Genomic DNA, 19,576 nt, shown 5'->3' on the forward strand with positions numbered 1-19,576 from the left:
AGTGCCTGGCATACAGTAGGCACTCAAAATACAATTGGGTGATATATGAAACAAAGATGTGGCCAACAACCCCTAGAAAGTCATTAGCCCTAAAATATGTGTTAATTCACCCTAAAAACATTTATTGGGTACCTTCCACATGTAGTGACAATCCTAGACACCGGGTATTCAAACAGAAGTAAGATGTTTTCTTTGTCCTGAAGAACTTGATAGGCTAGCAGATAAAAGAAATATAAGTGGAGCGCCTGGGTGGCTCAGTCGGTTAAGCATCCAACTCTTGATTTAGGCTCAGGTCATGATCTCAGGGCTGTGAGATTGAGCCCCACGTTGGGCTCTGCACTGAGCGTGAAGCCTGCTTAAGATTCTCTCTCCCCCTCTGCCCCTCCCCCTGCTTGTGCGCACACTCTCTCAAAAAAAAGAAATATAAGTAAGAGAGTTGAACTCTTACTGTTATAATTAAAGGGGTACACAAAAGTGGGACTTGTCAGTTCTACTTGGAGAAAATGAGATGGGAGTATGTCCTCGTCATGGAGTAGCTGAGGCCACACAAGCGATAATGGTCTGTTTCCAGGTCTGCTCTCCATCAGACACTAAGCACGGTGCCTGGCATAAATGTGTCACTTAATAAATGCCTATAGTTTGCTGAATGAAGCTGACCAAAGTCTTGATGGATGAGCGGCAATCTGTCAAGTCAGTAAGGCAGCAGGAAAGGTACCGGGGCTGGGGGCAGGGGTTTGTAGGTGGTGACAGCATGAGCAAAGGCCAAGGGGCAAGAACAAGCATGGGACTACCACCTAGCAGTACAAGCCATTTTTATAAATCCTCATGAAATTCTTGAAAAAGCTAAAACTTGTTCAAAAGTGAATCCGTGCAGAGGAGTTCCTTCTTTGCTTCAGTGATAATTATAGTGCTACCACTAATGATCATTAGTATAACAGCTAACATTTATTAAAGCATGAATGCCCTATATGTTCAGAACAACGTTATAGCCCCACTTTTCAAACTGAAGTACTATTTTGACTAGTTAAGTTTCAAGAAACTGAGTCTGAGCAAGTTGGTAAGTGGTAGAGACAGGCAGGTAGGGCTGGGCCCCTAGACTGCTATGCCGGCTGGGCCTTGTGTGCCCTGACTCCTTTGCCTAAGATCTGAACCTCCTAGTTCCACCACAAGGGCCTTATCCTCCTGTTCTAGACAAATAAGACTGTGGTTTCAAATTATACCCTACTTTAAAAGTCAGAAAGCCAGAAAGCCATGTTCTTACTCCAACCAGCAAGAAGCTTTTCTTTAAAGAAAGTCAAGAATTAGATATTAAAATGATGAGTTTTAGTTCCTTCAACAAAAGCCATCACATCACACCTACCAAGTAATTATATCTTCAGATATTTGGGGATTTATAGAAATAAAGCCTTGGGTAAAACACATGGTGGTAGTGTGGTACCGTAGGGTATTAAGAAAACTTGGAATGATATTATTTCACTAGGCAGGGGAATTCAATTCATTTTGCCAGCCTCTGGCACACAGAAATTCAAATTGATCTAAAGTAATTACTTCTCCTGAGTTCTTACAATGTGGTAGGCATATCCTAGGTGCTTTAAAATAATTACTTTATTTAATTGTTATAACAACTCTGTCAGGTTTTTTAAGATTATTAGCCCTGTTTTACAGTTATGGAAACTGAGGTTTAGAGGGTGAAGGAAAGAGATACTGTCATTTATCCATCAAGGAAAGAGGTCCTGGGGTGCCTGGGTGGTTCAGTTGGGTAAGCATCCGACTCTTGGTTTTGGCTCAGGTCATGACCTCAGGGTCATGAGATCAAGCCCCACCCCGAGTTGGGCTCCATGCTCAGCAAGGAGTCTGCTAGAGATTCTCTTCTTCTCCCTCTCCCTCTGCCCCTCCCCCGCACACGCATGCATTCTCTCCCTCTCTCTCTCTCTAAAAAAATAAATAAATCTTAAAAAAAAGGGAAGAGGTCCTAATTTCCATCTAGTATCTGATACAGAACCCAGCGTGTAGTAAATGCTCAAAAAAATGTTTATTGAACCACCTAAATACTGGGAAGAAACAGAAATAAGAACACTTAAATCCATGAAGCAAGAAAAGCTTTTAGATTTTAATACACCAAAGGTTTAGCCAGGATTCATGTGAACCCTTCATAATTTAAGATAAAACAATATTTTATTTTGAATCAATCAAATAGAAATGATACACACAGGTACAAGTCCTATTTCAGAATTAAATAAGAATGAAAATCAGTTCAAGTTGGATGCATTTCCACAACTAAAATTCATAATGAGAGAGAAACTATTCGCTGAGAACCGCCATCTCAATGGGTAACAGAAGAAAAACACGAGCATCCACTGAAAACTACGTGTAAAGAGCAACTTTGGAGGAAATTCTGTATGTGGCTACTTCTTGAGATCTGTATGGGCTTATTAACTAGAGCTACATGTGCAGCCTGGAGTTTCTCAGACCTCACCAATCATAGCATGGACCACAATCCCCACACACCGAGAATGTCTTACTGGGAACAGTATCCCAGCCTTCAAGTCACTGGGTTGGACCTGATGTATCTGGAAAGCACTTACACTCTTTCCACCCCTCCAGCCCCTCACCTATCCCAGTCCCTGCCCTCCCACCCACAGAGAAGAAAGGGAGACAGAAAAAAAAGATCACTGATGGCTCTGGATGAAAGCTGGATTCACCAAATAACCTTACTTGGAGCACCAACTAAGGTTCCCCACAGTAAGGAATTTGCATGCACAGTGACTCTCCTAGCACCCAGAACATAAATAAACACAGTGAGGCTTAATGGTATACGCTTCAAGGTAGGAAGTTCTGGCAGAATCCCAATACAAGATGGTCACTTTGTTATTCCGTGGATATCACCAAATACTGTTCTTTTGAAAGATAAAAATTCTATAAATAAAATTCAATATTTTTTATACCTCAATATTAATTCTGTCCCCACATCCATGCATTCACAAGATGCTGTTTACATCGGTCAATTCTTATTTATCTCAACTTTGGTTTTGCTAACCTATAAGTACTCATTACAATACAATGACTCAGTCCGGTCCCCAGGGAGAGCTAGATGTGTCTGTAGCTCTTTTCTAAATTGCTGTGCTTTTCCCCCTCCTACGCTCTTATCAGAGAACAGCAATTTTGTCCTTTTTACCTTTAAATACCCCAGCACCCAGTCCCTACCACATAAACATCCTCTGACCATTTGGGAAATTGAGGTGAATTAAGTCCTGTGAGTGCATGATTTTTTCTGGATTTTCTGGGACAATCTTGACTTCTAATATTCAATTGCTCCAAACCATATAAGCACATTCATGCTTTTCTGACTGCATGTCCTGATTTGTTTTGTGTTTTTAATGTTGGACCTTGATTGCAGAGTGCTGAGTCAATGGCATGCTACCAGTTATCATGGACCCACACCCTAATTTTTTCCTCTGCAAAATATGACACAGTTGATATAGCTAATAGTGAGGTGATAATGTAATGTGATTTTCTTTCCTTTTCTTTTGGATGTTTAATTTTTGCATGTTTGTATGGGAGGTGGGAAAGCCAAGGGGAGAGGTCATTATGCTGATTCTATGCACTACGCTAGCCTCTTCAGGAGACAAGATAAAGGCTGGAAGACAGACATCACGAGAAACAGAAGGTACCTGCTCAAAATCATCTCTATTACATATCTAATCAATGAGAGATTTACATTCAATGAGCAAATTTTCTTTCAACAAAAAAATTAAAGGGTTCAAACTGAGTCATACATTGGTATAACACGCTGGTAATAAGAGCCAATTCCATTCGTCAATGAGCCAAGCCCTTAGTAAACATGAGATTGTTGTGAATGCAGGCAAAGCGAGGACATTTTCGAGCAAAAGGTCGGACGGCCCTCGGTATGTAGACAGGAGAGCATAGGAGGAGATGCCCAGGGCCTGCACTTGGCAATAGGGCTAGAGCTGCCTCTTGGCTTCCCCTGTCCTATTCACCACTCATGCTGACTGGACTTCCTCAAGCCTGCCCTGCTCTCCAGGCGATTTCCACTCCCCGGGGCAGCCTTTGGCACCCTCATTCTCTTTCTCTACCTGGCCAATGTAATCATCCTCAAAAATTCAGCAGGGTCACCTCCGCCAGAAGGCCCTCCCTACCCCCTCCCTCCCACCTTGATCTTCCTAGGATTATTTGAAAGACATCAAACTTGAGCTGCTTCTTAATTAAATTCAGCCCTCAGTCCCTAGAGGTTCAATCCAATCCCTAATCTAAATAATTGTTTCATTCAGTAGACATTTATTGGGGTCTTAACAAAGCACCAGGCATTGAGCTGACCAGTGGGGATAAAAAGATGAATAAGATAGTCCCAATAGTCAAGGTGCTGGACAGTTTAATAGCAGAGGGAAATGCAAACAGTGAAAATCACAAGTCTCCAAGTGAAGGGCTCTAGCAGAGAATAATTAGGAGTGTAACTGGAGCCAACAAGACAGCAAGGGAATTTAATTCCAGTCTTCCACAAACTGAAAGGGGAAAGGAAGGGAAGAGACGATGATAAAAACACCCAAGTGCCCCTTTTCTATATTTGCTCTGAATGTGTTAACATGTAATGTTGCTGAGCTTCCTCCCAGAGGTCCCTGGGTTGGGGCAAGCCTGGGTACAAATCCCAGCTCTGTCACTTATTAGCTAAGTGGCACTGAGTCACTTACTCTACCTCACTTTGCTTCAGTTTTTTCATTCTTTCTCCCTGCTTGGGGTCTGGGTCACTTACCAGTATTAGGTGCCCACTACACCTGCCAGAAGACTAGTTGTTATATGATCATACAGAAGACGAAGATATGCAATTTTATTACATCTGTGGCTAAAGATAGGAGTATTCAAAGCCCTGAAGGATTAAGTGATATGTCCAAGTCTTGTGCGCTCACCTTTAATGCCAACTCTGCGGCTAGCCTTGACCTGTGGATCCCGATGCACCCTGTGCATGAAGCTGTACCAATGGCCTCACCCTCACCGTATGCTCGGCAGAACAATAGCAGTAGCAGTACCCTTCTACACAGTTGAGCCCTAAGAGCAATATATAGCCTCCCATCAGCTGGCAACTGCTAAGAGATGGTAGAGAGGCAAAATGAGAAATACTGACCAAATTGAAAGAGATTTTTCTAAAATACTTTAATTCTCTCAAATCATGACAGCCCTATAGATAATGCCAGCAGCTCAACTTGCATTGAAAATGAAAGTAATTGGTCCTAATTGCTTTTAGCTAAGTTTCCAATCTCATAGAGGGCTCATTAATGAATTTAGATCTGGGACTCTCTAAGACCTGCTTCCCAAAAATCTGCCCAAATCTTCCAAAAGGGGGAATAGCTATGCCTCCCATTGCTTTGTCCAAGTGCCACCCCCCCACCACATCTTACACACAAACACCTTCACCCCTGTATTAGTAAGTGCTGTATTCAAATATCAGGAGTCATGTGCAATGTACCAAGTTTTAAGAGTCAAATTAGTAATGGTTGAGAATTCTATTAAGCCTCCTGTCCACCCTTTGACAAGGGCTGTGACCCTCACAAGCTAATCCCAGAACAGTGAATAGTCAGGAGGAAGCAGAAGGCACCTGCCCCTGTAATAGCAGGAGGTGGGAGGAAGGGAGGCAGGGAGGAGTAAAAGAAGAACAGAAAGAGAGGGCAAAGCAGACTGGACTTCCAAGAGGGAGCAACAATGTGCTTCCTTCTCAAACAATCTAAAATATGGTTCTCCTGATGGCATATTAAGATACAAGACCCAGAAAACCCCACAGCTGAGGCAATAAGGGAAAGGCTCTAGAAAAGAACCTCATCAATTCAGTATCACAGGTTATATCTCCCTATCTAAGGTACCGAACAACTTTACTAATATGCAGAATCAATGGCCCCTGTGAGTCCCACAAGGTCAGAAACTGTTTCTTACTCGGGGCGCCTGGGTGGCTCAGTCGGTTGAGTGTCTGCCTTTGGCTCAGGTCATGATCTCAGGGTGCTGGGATCATGCCCCACATCGGGCTCCCTGCTCAGCGGAGAGTCTGCTTCTCCCTCTCCCTCTGCCTCTCCCCCTGCTTGTGTGCTTTCTTTCTCTGTGTCAAATAAATAAATAAAATCTTAAAAAAAAAAAAAAGGAAACTGTTGCTTACTCAACTTTGCAAACCCAGTTGAAAGGGTAATGGGCACTAAGAGATGCACATTTAGTCCTCAGAATGACCCGATAAATAGCAGTTATTTCTCCTTCACAAGAGGCATCTGGGACCTAGCAAAGTTAAATTTCTTGCTAAGAGTTAAAGAGCTTGAGTCTGGACATGAACCAGGCACATTTGATTCCCAATCTCAAATCTGTTCTAGACCAATTGCCTCTGTAGCCCCTTCACCTGCACAAGGGAGGTAACCAATAAATATTACATTTAGCAGCAAACTCATACCCAGGAGCCATGGTGACCTCCTCAGGCTGATGGGACCATCCTGGCCCTCACAGAGGTGGTTTCACTCAAGCCAGCACCGCTCTGCTCCAGGCTTTGTTCCTCTCTCCCCACTGGGAGGGGCAAGCTGTGTCTTCCTCAGAATCACCCGGGCAGATTTTAAATCTCTGTGGTTCAAAGATATTCACTGTGTGTTCTGACATTTCTCATGTAGTGCTTCAAAAGCCTTGGCTTCTAGCGGCACAGCGGGCATCATTCCCTGCTGAAGTAGGACACCTTTTCTCATCCACTTCTGTCACGTCGCTACACAGCAGCAAGCCAAAGGGTCTGCCATCCTGAACTCAGATGGATTTTGCATCTTTTTTGTGTGTGGAGGTAAAGCCCAAGCTGACAGTCCTGTGAATCCACAGGAGGCTGCCTCCTTGGAATTCCACAGAATGAAAGAGCTTCATTCTAAATTAAGAACCTGTTCTCCCTGCATCTTCTTGAAGCCCTCCTCCCAGAACAACAAACACCAGAGCCGCCTCTACCAGGGAACATGCCAATAGCTCCGCCATTGCATGGTTATGACAGGCGACCAGCTTTTGTTCCTGCTCCTGTTACACCAACTTGACTAACAATAGACAACACAGTGGTGTTGATGGTAGCTCACATTTACGACCACCTTCTGCGCGAGACACCTTTCTAAACACATCGTATGTTAACACATGTGGTCTTCCCAGCGACCCTATGGGGTGGGCACTACCAATATGCCCATTTTACAGATAAAGACTGAAGCTGAGGAAGGCCAAATAGCTCTCCCAAATATCCCACAGACTCTTCTGAGAGGGAAGACTCGAACTCCGACTGCCTGGCTCCAGAGCTCACCCTCTACACCACTACGCTGTGCTGTCAGTCCCACTGTAAAAGGCTGGTTGTGAAACCATGAATATTTTGTCACTGTTAGGTGAGCATAGCACAAATTTTATATTGGCTTATGTGTGATTTCACCTGCTAGAAACACTGGGTGAATGCAGAAATGTGCTGAGTTAACCTGAGCCTGTAGGAAATACAAAATACACACACACACACACACACACACACACCCTCTCAAACATCCCCACGTTATCTCAGTTCACATATTATGGGACATATCCACCTGGTGTCATAGCTTTCTCTCAAATTTCAGATTCCCCCTCCTTCTACCGCATCACAGAAACTTACGAGCTGTAACTCTTCCAATGCTCCTATGGGCTGAACTGCGTCCTCCCAAAGTTCTTAAGTTGAAGCTCTAACCCCCAGTGTGACTATATTTGAAAATACGGCTTTTATGGAGGCAATTCAGGTTAAATGAGGGTATAAGAGTGGGGTCCTATTCCAATATGACTGGTGTCCTAATAAGAAGAGGAAGGGACACTGAGGATAAACATGCACAGAGGAAAGACTCTGTGAGAGCAGAAGGAGAAGGCCACTGTATGCAAGCCAAGGAATGAAGCCTCAGGAGAAACCAACCCGGAGACACTTTGATCTTGGGCTGCCAGCCTCTAGCGCTGTGAGAGAGAAATGTCTGTTTTGTAAGATGCCCAGTATGTGGTATTTTGTTACGGCAGCTCGCCCAATACACCAACACCAAATTCCAAGCAAACTCCGAGTCTTTTTCAAGGTAAAATACCCTATTTGTTATAGTCTTTATGTATTTCTTAACTACTTAATGTGCTGTTTTTATTAGGTCCCCATCTTTTTTTGAATGCCTCTGATGAAGTTTTTGAGTGTTGTGCCCTGACTCATTTTTCTCATAAGCCCTGTGTTGTATTGTGTTGTTGTACAATTTTGCAGTGTGGCAATTTTTAGGAATGTGTATGTCGTGTTACAGCAGAACTGACTATACCAAGGGAATCATGACTTATAGATCCTAAAGGTAAAGCATAAAACATAATGTTCCTATAGCCTTCTTTAGGCACTCTGAGGCAGTTTCTATAAAGATATCCCAAGAAGGGCAGACACCAAGCTTACATACACAGCATGTATGTATATTTGTGTGGGTACATGTATAGAATATAATCCTAATAAGTAGTAAAAGCTAAAGTATTTATTTCTGGGTGGTAGGCTTTGGAGTGTTTTTTTTCCCCCAAATTTAGGAACATTATGTGCACCTTTACACATACTCTATAATTCAAAGTTGATTGTAATGATTTTCATGATTTTGTTCTAAAATCAGAAATAACTTTTAAAATAGATTAAACAACAAAGAAATGCCATATAGATTCAAAAATGGCAGACAAGTATTAAATAAGAACATGAGGCTTAATAAATTCAGTTATTCCTCTATATACTCTGTCCTTTTCATCTCTATCCAACTCCATGTTGAATAAAATTCTTGGAAAAATTATCTACAGAGCCTTGAGAAATTTAGGATTTAAAGAAAACTGACTAGCAGTACCTAATATGCAGCCAGCTTGACCAAGGTTTGGCCTGTCTGGTATTTTTAGCAAAAATCTGCTTTCTTTAATTAGCCAGCACACATGAATGAGAGGCCTAGCCATTTGCCATCAAGGACTGTGAGAGGCTTGGTCTGAATGGAAAACCTGAGTTCACACGCCACAGATGGCAGGTCTGGAGTAGAAAGAGGGAAAAGGTTTCAAAAGCTTACCCAAGGCAAAAGAGCAGACTGTCTATAACACAGTTCATCAATCTTCAGAATTTTTGGAGTGGAAGTAATGCTATCTTGAGAATACTAACAACTTCAAAGAGGGCCTGATTGAGTTAAATGCAACCGCACAGCATCCATGTGCCAGGAATATTAGAGATGGGCATACTAATTACAGAACTGTTCTAATGCTTCTATTATATGGCAACACTCTGTGCAATGGATGACTGTGCCGTGTGCTATCAGACCACGTTCGCTTTCCTGAAGCTCTGAACGAACTGCTAACAGTACTGTAATCCCAAAGCAGGGTTTAGCAAGCTAGAGCCCACTTGCCAAATCCAGGCTGCCATCTGTTTTTGTACAACCCGTGAGTTAAGAATAGCTTTTAAATTTTTAAATGGTTGAAAAAAATTTAAAGAATGCTTCATGACATATGAAAATAATAAATTCAAATTTCAGTATCCATTAATAAAGTTTTATTGGAACACAGCCACATACATTTACTTTGTCTATGGCTGTCTTTGTGCTACAACAGCAGAGTTATAACTGCAACAAGGTTCCTGTGGTCTAAAATATTTACTTTCTGGCCATTGGCAGGAAATGTCTGCTGACCCCTGCTCCAAAGTTAAAACTGACCTGAATACAACTGACAGATTTAAAACCATTTAAAATAGTCAAGAAGTGTCTTGAACACCAAGACATTCACTGATTCAATCAAATCTGAACAATAACTTGGCCTGTAACTATGTACTTGGATGACAGAAGCTGTTCGTTGGTCTAGGGACTATTCTGAATTAATGAGAAACAACCACCATCATCACAATAGCAGCAAAACAACTCAATCCTGTGCTTTTCAAGAATTAAGAGGTTGGGGTGCCTGGGTGACTTGATTTTGGCTCAGGTCATGATCTTGGGGTCCTGGGATCCAGCCCCATGTGGGGCTCTGTGCTCAGCAGGGCATCTGCTGGAGATTCTCTCTCTCCCTCTCCCTCTGCCTCTCCCGTTCACTCATGCTCTCCCTCTTTCTCTAAAAAAAAAAAAAATTAATTTTTTAAAAACTAAGAGGCTGTATTCCAATTTTATGATTAATTTTTTCCAGACTCATGATCAGCATGAACTCATTGCTGAGCATGTATGATAGTACTGAAAACATGAAGATGCCATTTTTCTAGAAGATAATACTTTCTTATTCTCTCCTTCAAAAACTGCATATGTCTGCAGGGGAACTTTGGTAGTAACTCTGGTAGTAAATAATGCTCACGTCATGATCTGATGATGAAAACAATCAAAACTGAATTTTCTCTTTGGCAAAATTTTGTCCTTCACCACAGTGTGGAACAAATAGAAGATTCTAAAGCAGTTTACAAATATTCAGTCAGTTCTCTTTTGCAAACAGGTGACTGGGTTATGACAACTTGTTGAATATATTCACCACACATTTCCTCAGATCAAAGATTGATCTGAAATAAAGGGATATGAGACTCCACTTTTTCCCTGTGCAGCCCTGTTCTTTTCCCCCTCAATTACTAGGATCCACTTTCTTATTGAGGTCACAAGACAGCATTGCTGACATGTCCAAGTAAAAAGCTACCAAATAAAAAAGCAGTGACTGAGTGGTAGCATGAGGACAATGGGTTAAACCACTCATTTCTCACTGCTGAGTTATCCTTAGTTCAATGGAATCACAAATTAGGATCACGGGGGCTTCTTTGCACAGATAAAGTTACAGTTTCAAAAGGTGCCCAGATTTTGGTCAGTCTGCTGCCACTGAACAGAAGCATCCAAATCTGGCAGCATTTGAGGGTAGTTTTAATCAGTCTCAACTCTAAAATGAAATTCCTAAAGAAAAGACAATCTTGGGTCCTTGTCTTACAACAAGGTTCCATATGAGCAAATGCCAATCCACATAAATTAGTACTAATCTATAAAGTGTAATACTCCTTGCCCTATATCTTCAGGTTATCATGTGGGAGATTTATCTGTCCAGTCAGGTGGAGACTGCTTAAACGAAAGCCATATATAATATTCCCTCCCAAGCATGTGCTATTAAACGCACTGCACAATATTTAAAAATGAGGAACCCATGCAGGGTATAAATGAGAGGGAAGCCATTTATTCTGAAAACTTATCTCTGCCCCTTCCTGTTTCATCCTGCGGATATTTTTTTTATTGCAGATATTATTTACTTTCCTATTATCCTGATGCAACTGTTGGAGGGGGAGAGGCAAAACTTCAGCGGCTTCAAAGCATGATTCCCCTAGTTAAATGGCTCCCATTTAGAAACAGTTCCTCTGAAAATGTATCACGGGGTATCTCATTTTTATAAGTTCTCTACTCCCTCTTGAAAATCTCTCTTTCAGTTGCCAATAAAGATTTAAATGCTTCTGGAAGAAATATTCATCAAAACTAACAGAGCTGTGAATGACTGACATCAAGCATGAAGAGGGAAAAAAAGCATGTCAATGTTTCAACACATTACTTGTTGAACAACTTTTACTCAGCTCATCTGCATGAAATCGGTGTGCCAAAAGTTGGACACGCCAGCAGATGGTTACAAGCACTGTTTGGCATGCATCTTGCTGCCATTCCACACTGCTGAAAGATGAAACACAATTCCCCTGAAGAGGCCCTATTTTCTAAAACAGTGATTTAGATAGAACAGAAAAACTATAGAAACTGTACAGTTGGTCCCTAGACCTTCAAGTCCCAAATCTGTGTTGTCTTGCTTGCTAATGTGATTTTTAGTATTTCTGAACAGCAGTCCTCTCTTTTCAGAGATTAGTGCCTCTTAACCATGAATGTGTGTCATAAGTACTAAAGGCATTTCTTTCAAGATGTCTATGTCCAGACCTCACCTGGGTCACCACGCTGACTCAGACATCCCAGGGTGGGGCCTGGGTATGTGTATTTTCAAAAGCTCACCAGGTGATTACGCAGTGTACCCCTGGCTGAGAACAACTATTCCAGATCATTTTTTATATTGATGAGCAAATAACTACGACACACAAATGTGCCTACGGTGACCAATATAATTCTGCCTTAGTCCTCACGGCATTATCTAAGTGTTCCCCTTTGCCATACCATTCCTTCCTCTGATTTTCTTTCTTTGAAATAGTCTTGGAGCTTTCCATAGTTTGATAATTTTCCTAGAGAAATTTTAGGCTAAGTCAGTGTATAATAGGCACTCTTCATTTGGGGAGGCAAAGTGCCAACTTAGATCAGCAAATCCTTCCAAAATAATGCCACTGTAACTTACAGTCATTTAACCAATATTTAATCAGCAGTATATATGTGGTGGGAAAGGCTAAGAACGCAAGAAAAACAAGATGTGGTTCTTGTGCCCTCAAGGAGCAAGTATTATGTAATTAGGGTAAAAATATATGGACAAGTTAAGAAAAGTTAAATAACCACATAAGAAAGCACATGATTCAGTATGAAATTACCAGTATTTACAATGAGGACTCTAAAAATTCAAAAGAAGTAGTGTTCATTCCAGACACTCAACAGTCATGCCACATTTCTGAGAGGGCCTGGGGTTTGAAGAATGGGTAGGGGATAGATGAGCAGGGCAGAGGATATAGGTGTCTATGCCAGGAACACAGCATAAACCAGGGCAGGAATGAACAAAGTGCGGCCAGTGAAAAGACAACCTTCTGGAAGGAAGGGGTCTTTTGGGTGACTGATACCAAAACACATAAAGGCCAGAGTCTAGCTAACAGGCTAAGGAGCCTAATAACTTCTCCTATAGTTGCAGAAAAATCATCAAGGTTTACAAGTAACAGAACATGAAGATAATAGCATTTTGGGATTTTTTTTTTGTAGCAAAATATCTATGAATGCGAGGTAAAGAATAAGGAGAGCTATGAAAGCAATTAAGATCAGGGCCATGCCAGTGGCTTTACAAAGAACTAATGGAACGCGGTGAATGACTGGTTTGAGCCTCTAGCCTTTAAGAGAATGGAGACATGCGAACAACAGGAGAAGAGAAGTCAGAAGGCGGAAGCAAGTCAGAGTTACCAGTTGGGAGAAAGCAGAACGATGCCTCAGAAGAAACCTCTTCGTTGGACACTTGACTTTGGAAGAACCTGGCAAGTGGAAATAATTCTGCCCAGAGGGTGGAAGGTAGAGTGGGGAAAATAAGAGGTTGAAGACTGAATCTGGAGAAGAAACCCAGTCAAAGAAAATGGAAAAATGCAGAGTAACTGATGCAAACAGAAGCCCTTGGAAAGGCAGGAGAATCCAGTGGCAATCCAGAGGTTAAGAAAGAAGAGAGTTTCAAAACAAAGTTCATCAGCACAGTCCTCTGCAAGAGAAAAGTCCATGGCCACCAGTACTGTCTCAGTGCTTGTCCCAGCAGTCCTGCCATGTGCCCTAGCCCACAGCTGACCTTTCTCCTCTCATCTTTAATTACTGACTGTCCATACCAATTGTTTAGCACGCACACCTGTTTATTGTATAATGCCACTGAGGTACATATACTCAGGTATTTGTCATGTCTCCTTGACACTACTATAATAAACTTCTTGAAGAAAAAGAGCATAATCGATACTTTAGGTACCACCTCTCCCCCAGTTGTGCCTTCACATTGCCATGCCTTTAGCAATCATTTAGAAATATTTTTAACTTGGGCGCCTGGGTGGCTCAGTTGGTTAAGCGACTGCCTTTGGCTCAGGTCATGGTCCTGGAGTCCCAGGATCGAGTCCCACATCGGGCTCCCTGCTCAGCAGGGAGTCTGCTTCTCCCTCTGACCCTCCTCCCTCTCCTGCTCTCTGTCTCTCATTCTCTCTCTCTCAAATAAATAAATAAAATCTTTAAAAAAAATAAAAAAAATAAAGAAATATTTTTAACTGATTATACCTAGGCAGATAAAGCCCTGCTGAATTCAGGGAGAAGACATAGATACTGGTCTAGTGTTGAGCCTTGCTATGGACCAGCGGCATCACCTGGGAACTTGTGAAAAATGCAACCTTAGTTGCCATCGCAGACTCACTGAATGAATGAGAATCTGCATTTTAACAAGATCCGGTGGATTCCTATACATACTGATATGGAAACTGGTGTAGATTCAGTGTAGTATAGAAAGGACTAGCACTGAGTTACCAAAGAAGTTAGTTGGAGGAAGGGAAGATGGCACATGAGTTTCAGCATGGGGTTCCTGTGCCAAGACCCAGCTTCACCCCTGCTCAGACCCATAGCCCAGTGGAGCCCAGGCCCTTTGCATATATGGTGGGGCAAGGCCAGGAAGCAATTTCACCTTTTGATCTTGAGCCCGGATGCATAAATCCTTCCATAAACTGCCACTAAGTTCAATTATAGGAAGGGCTTTGCAGATTGTATCTACCGGGTTGTTTTTCCAGGTTTTATAAATATCTGACCTCCTGAAGATCCTGTTTATGCTCCCCATATTTATCCAGCCCTAGGAATTTATGATATTATTCTGCCTCTAACTCATTTCTCCCAGAACTCTAGGTTTCCCTCTAAGTTTTAGATTGCAATTGCTGAAATATTTTTCCAGCAAAATTGAAAGCTAAACCTGAAAATGCAACTTCAACCCCAAACAGAAAGGGCCTTCAACAAAGGGAGCAACGCTGACAGCACCATTGTTCCAATGACCAGGTGTCGGGAAAAAGCTCCCAAAGGACAGAGTGTTAGACGAAGGCACAGTGATATCCCAAAGGATGAAGACCAAATGGACCAATGAGCTCAAGGCACAGTATCTTCCCTTTGTTGGAAATGCTTCAGTATTTCTTTCTCTAACTTTCCTACAGGTAAGTGTATGAGTGTTGCTAGTTCAAAATAGCACTGTGCTAGTTCTCTGTGGGTCTTTTATTATTCTTAACCGCTTTATTGATATATAATTTATACACCATGAAGTTCACATTTCAGAAGTGGAAGAGACCTTCATTCCACCCCCCACCTTTAAGCAATGCTTCATTAAATTCACCCAAGGAATATAATACAGTTATTTCTTAAATCTCCAGGAATCACAACTCTCTGATAATACATCTAACATCTCAGCTTTTACCAGTGGAAAGAACATCTTGACAAAGTCCCCTCTATTAAAATTCAAACTATCACAGTAATGACTTCTAGCGCTGTATTTCAGAGGTGGCTGACTGAAAACACCATTGCAGGCCCCTGTAATCTGCCTACTCTGTAGGAACTCCACTAGAAAGTGAACTTCATTTACTAAATCCAAAGTGGAAATCACAAATTCTTACAAACTACTATTCCCCCAGCTTTTTTTGTGGCCTATTTTTCCACCAGGTGGCATGCTTTTTAGGGGCTGCTGGAGCCTGCATGAAGCCTTTATTTTTAACCTCAGGGATGGGATGAGTACTTAGGCAGGTTTTTCTTTCAAAAAGAAAAATAGCAACTTACATGCTCTCACAGAACTTCCTCAGTGTGCTTGGCTTCTCCTGGTTGCATCTTTGTCGAAACCAGCGCTGAATGCTGCGAACATCCCAGTCCAGCTGCTTGGAGAGGCCTTCCAATCTCTTTTCATCAGGATGCTATGAAACAAGGTGCCAGCAAAATCATCACTATAAAACTTATCTGACCAGGTCAGAAGAAAAATCTTCACTATAAAAACATCTGCCCTTGTCTAAATTGAGATTTTTGTTTCCCCCTGTATTTACTGCCTGCTACTGAAATTTCTGTATTTACCACTGAGGACCTAGTCCTTCCATTAGTAGCATGGACATAAATAACCACTTAGGATAAAAAAAAAGTTACTCATTAGGAAACAACACTGAAAAATACAAATCTTGCTCTTCTGCTTGCACTTCTTATCAGCCACAGAAATGCAATGAAACAGCCAACGGGCTGAGTCAGCTCCATCAGCCTTCAAGGAAAGGAGTTGGGTTAGGGTGAATTTGCAAAGAGGCATCATTCAAAGGTTTCACTTTCTCAGGAAAAAAAATGCTATGCCCAAGTATCACACATCAGGGTAACGTAGGGCAGACAAAAGCACAGAGTAATCTCAACAGACCTCACTTTAGCCTAAGGCACCAATTCTACTACAAAACACGGGTTCTCTTTCTTCCTCTTCTCTCTGCTCTGCTGCTCACACATTTCTCTTCTATCCCTCTTCTTGGTCATTCCTTTGGACCAGATCCCCGTTAAACCTTTACAACAACTATGCATTACTTGAAGACACAAACTTGGTGAACGGGGAAGAGACCCTCCTTATGACTCGCCATATGATGACACTATTCTGACTCTCACTCATGTCTGTAACATTAGGAGGTGACAGCCAGGTTCAATTTCTCACTTTAATGACCTCTCAGCCTTGGTTCCCTCACCTGTCAGGGTTATTTATCCACCTAAATAGGACTGTGATGACGACCAAATGTAAACAATATGCCTAAGTCTCAGTAAATGTTCGTTTCTCCCCTTTCTTATCTCTACCCTCTCTTGAATATCTCAGAGACCATTCTGTCCACAATTATGTGAGCGTGTTCTGCGGCACAACAAAACTCAGCCGAGTGAGGTCTATTCCTTTATTCTATCTTTCCTTTACTATAAATGAGATGCTAGTGATCAGAGGAAATAACCAAAACTGGGGTTAGGAGGGGAGGCTGAGCAGCCTCAAGTTACAATGGTGGGATATACCTCTGACACCTTTTCAAAGCATCTCAAGCAATTCAAGATGCCAGAGACACAGGGAACACAGCAAATGGCCGCAGTATTATGACTGAGGTTATAAAATGTGCTGAGCTCCTGTTTGTGAAAGTCCTTTGCCAACTTTCAGTGAGGTGTGTACTTCGACATGTTTTTGCTTTTAGTAGTCATGACACCATCTACACTCTCCTTTTACATCTATCTTAATGAAAAAATAGGGAAGACAGAAAATTCACATCCTACTACATACCATGGCTATACCATTTTCCTAGAGAAATCAATTTTTAATTTGTTTTCTCAGCTTATTGAATAGGTCAAACATTCACATGGTTCACAAATTAAAAACTATGCTAAGTTTCACCTTCCTATTTTATTCCTACTATTCTCCCCCTTTCTACCAGCTAACCAGTTATTAAATCAGTTTCTTTCCCAGAGTTATTTTATGCAAATATAAGTAAATTTAAATATGTATTCTTATATATCCCTTTGTCACACAAATGGTTGCATACTACATGTATCATTCTGAATTTGGGGTTTTTTACTTAACAATGTATCTTGGAATATTTCCATATTAAGACATAAAGAATGCCCTCCTTCTTTTGTAGAACTGTCAGTATATGCTGTGATTTACTTATCCACTCTCCTGTTAATGGACGTTTAAGTAGCTTCTAGACTTCCACCACTATAAACAATGCTATAATAAATCATCTTGTCATAGGTCATTTTATACAGGCATACATAGAGATAAATTCCTGGAAGCAAATGTTGGAGATCAAAGACCTATGCATTTGCAACTTATTTAGATATTGAAAAGTTACCCTAATGATTTTAACCAATTTATACTTTCACAAGCAAGAATGCCCATTTCCCAAAGCCTCACCAATAGAGTACATTATCAGATTGCTCAACTTTTTTCCAATCTGATATAAAGTCGTGTCTCAGTATGTTTTTAACTTGATTTCCTCTTCTTATGAAAGGGGAAAAACTAGATATACTCCCTTTTTATGAACAATCTTTTCATATATATTGCACACCTTTTTTCTTGATCTGTAGGTATTTTACTGATTTGTAGAGTTTCTTCATTTATTAATTAAGGCGATTAAACCTGTGTCTGTACCATAGGTTGCATACTTTGTAACAAGGTCTTTGAGTTTTAGAATTCGTCATGGGGTTTTCTGCTTGTTTTTTATTTGAAGTTTTTGAAAAGTTACTTGAACTTATCAATTTTTTTCTGTTATAACTTCTGAATTTTGGGTCATAATAAGAAAAGCCTTCCCTACTCCAAATGTTCAAGAAATTAATGTAGGATGAACTGACATCTTTACCCAATTTGTCTTTTGTATTCTTTGACAGTGTTTGAAAAATTTCCTCACATACCTTGCACATCCTTACTACATTTATTCTTAGGGATATTACCTTTTCTGGTGTTGTTTGTGGTAACTTTTCACTTGATTCCTTTACTTTTCCACATAGTCATATAATAACATGTAACTAGAATGGAAGCTCTATAAACAAAAAGGAAATTTTTAGTATCTTTTTTCACCTAAAATATAGTAGGGACTCAGTAAATTCACATAGCAATAGCTTCACCTCCTCATTTCTAATTTTTATGCCTTTATTTTCTTTCTCTTATCTATTCGCTAATTCAATGTAAAACTGAGCACCAGGTAGAGCAGTGGTTATGAGCATCTCCATCTGTTCCAGACTTGAGTGAGAATACCACTGTTTCTCATTAAGCAACAGGCCAGATTTGGAGCTGACTTACAAATGTATTTACCGTGTTAAGAAAACCACACTTACTAGATAACTTGATTTTAATCACTTAAATAATGTTAGATTTCAGCATCCATGCAGATGACCATGTACTTTTTTTCCTTAGATCAATTAATATGATGTATTATATAGATTTTTATAATACTGAATATAGGGAAGGCCTTGCAGTCCTAGAATAAATACACTCTGGCGATGATAAATAATTCTTGTACTGTACTTCTAAGTTCTGTTTACTAATTTTTATTTGGGATTTTTCATTGATGTTAAGTTCAATTGGTCTCTAAGTCTTATTTTTTGGTTAAATCTTTGTCAGACTTTAATGTTAATTAATATTTTTTGCTACATAAAAAGAGAATTTGGATGATTTTCTTAATTTTCTATGGTTTGGTATAGTTTAAAATAGCACTGGAACTGTCTGCTCTTTAAGGGTGTGTTAGAATTTTTCTTTTTAAAATGTAATGTCAATGTAATTTATTTTGGGGGAGTTCACTATAAATTCTTTTTTTTTTAATTTTATTTTATTATGTTATGTTAATCACCATACATTACATCATTAGTTTTTGATGTAGTGTTCCATGATTCATTGTTTGCGTATAACACCCAGTGCTCCATTCAATATGTGCCCTCTTTGTGTTAGAATTTTTCTTTTGAGAACATCTGAGCCTGGTACTTTTTTGCAGTTTAGTTCTTTGATTTCGACCTATCTATCTATTTATCTACAGTTGGTAAATTATATTTTCCTAGAATAATTTCTATTTTACCCAAATTTTTATATTTTCTTTGCCATATTAATAGGAATATATCCTTTTTATTTTCCTCCATTTCTGCAATTGTTGATTATTATGTTGTTAATTCTTATGTTGTAAATTTGTGCTTTTTTTATTGGGTTAGCTAACTTCTGGTAAAAAAAAAATTAGATAAGGTACTTTTGAATTGATTTTCAATTTTATAGTTTTGCTAACACAATTTCTGCATTTATGCTAATTTCTGCCTTCTGCTTGCCTTCATTTGTTTTGTGGCTCTTTTTCTAATGTTTAAGTAAGTGTTGAAATTTATATATATAGAGAGAGAGAGAGAGAGAGAGAGTTTTCATCAAGTACCACATTGGCATAGTACAA

General features: G+C 40.3%; 1 protein-coding gene across 1 annotated transcript in view; it reads right to left on the minus strand.

Annotated features, from left to right (window-relative positions):
- CERS6 (ceramide synthase 6) overlaps positions 1-19,576 on the minus strand; it is a 306,091-nt gene that overhangs the window by 192,628 nt on the left and 93,887 nt on the right. The window contains exon 3 of the mRNA XM_032408695.1: positions 15,444-15,574. Coding sequence (XP_032264586.1) covers positions 15,444-15,574 — 131 coding nt within the window. The remainder of the gene's footprint in view (positions 1-15,443; positions 15,575-19,576) is intronic.

The sequence above is a fragment of the Phoca vitulina genome, unplaced genomic scaffold (assembly GCF_004348235.1).
Source record: "Phoca vitulina isolate PV1807 unplaced genomic scaffold, GSC_HSeal_1.0 scaffold1, whole genome shotgun sequence".
Classification (NCBI taxonomy): Eukaryota; Metazoa; Chordata; class Mammalia; order Carnivora; family Phocidae; genus Phoca; species Phoca vitulina.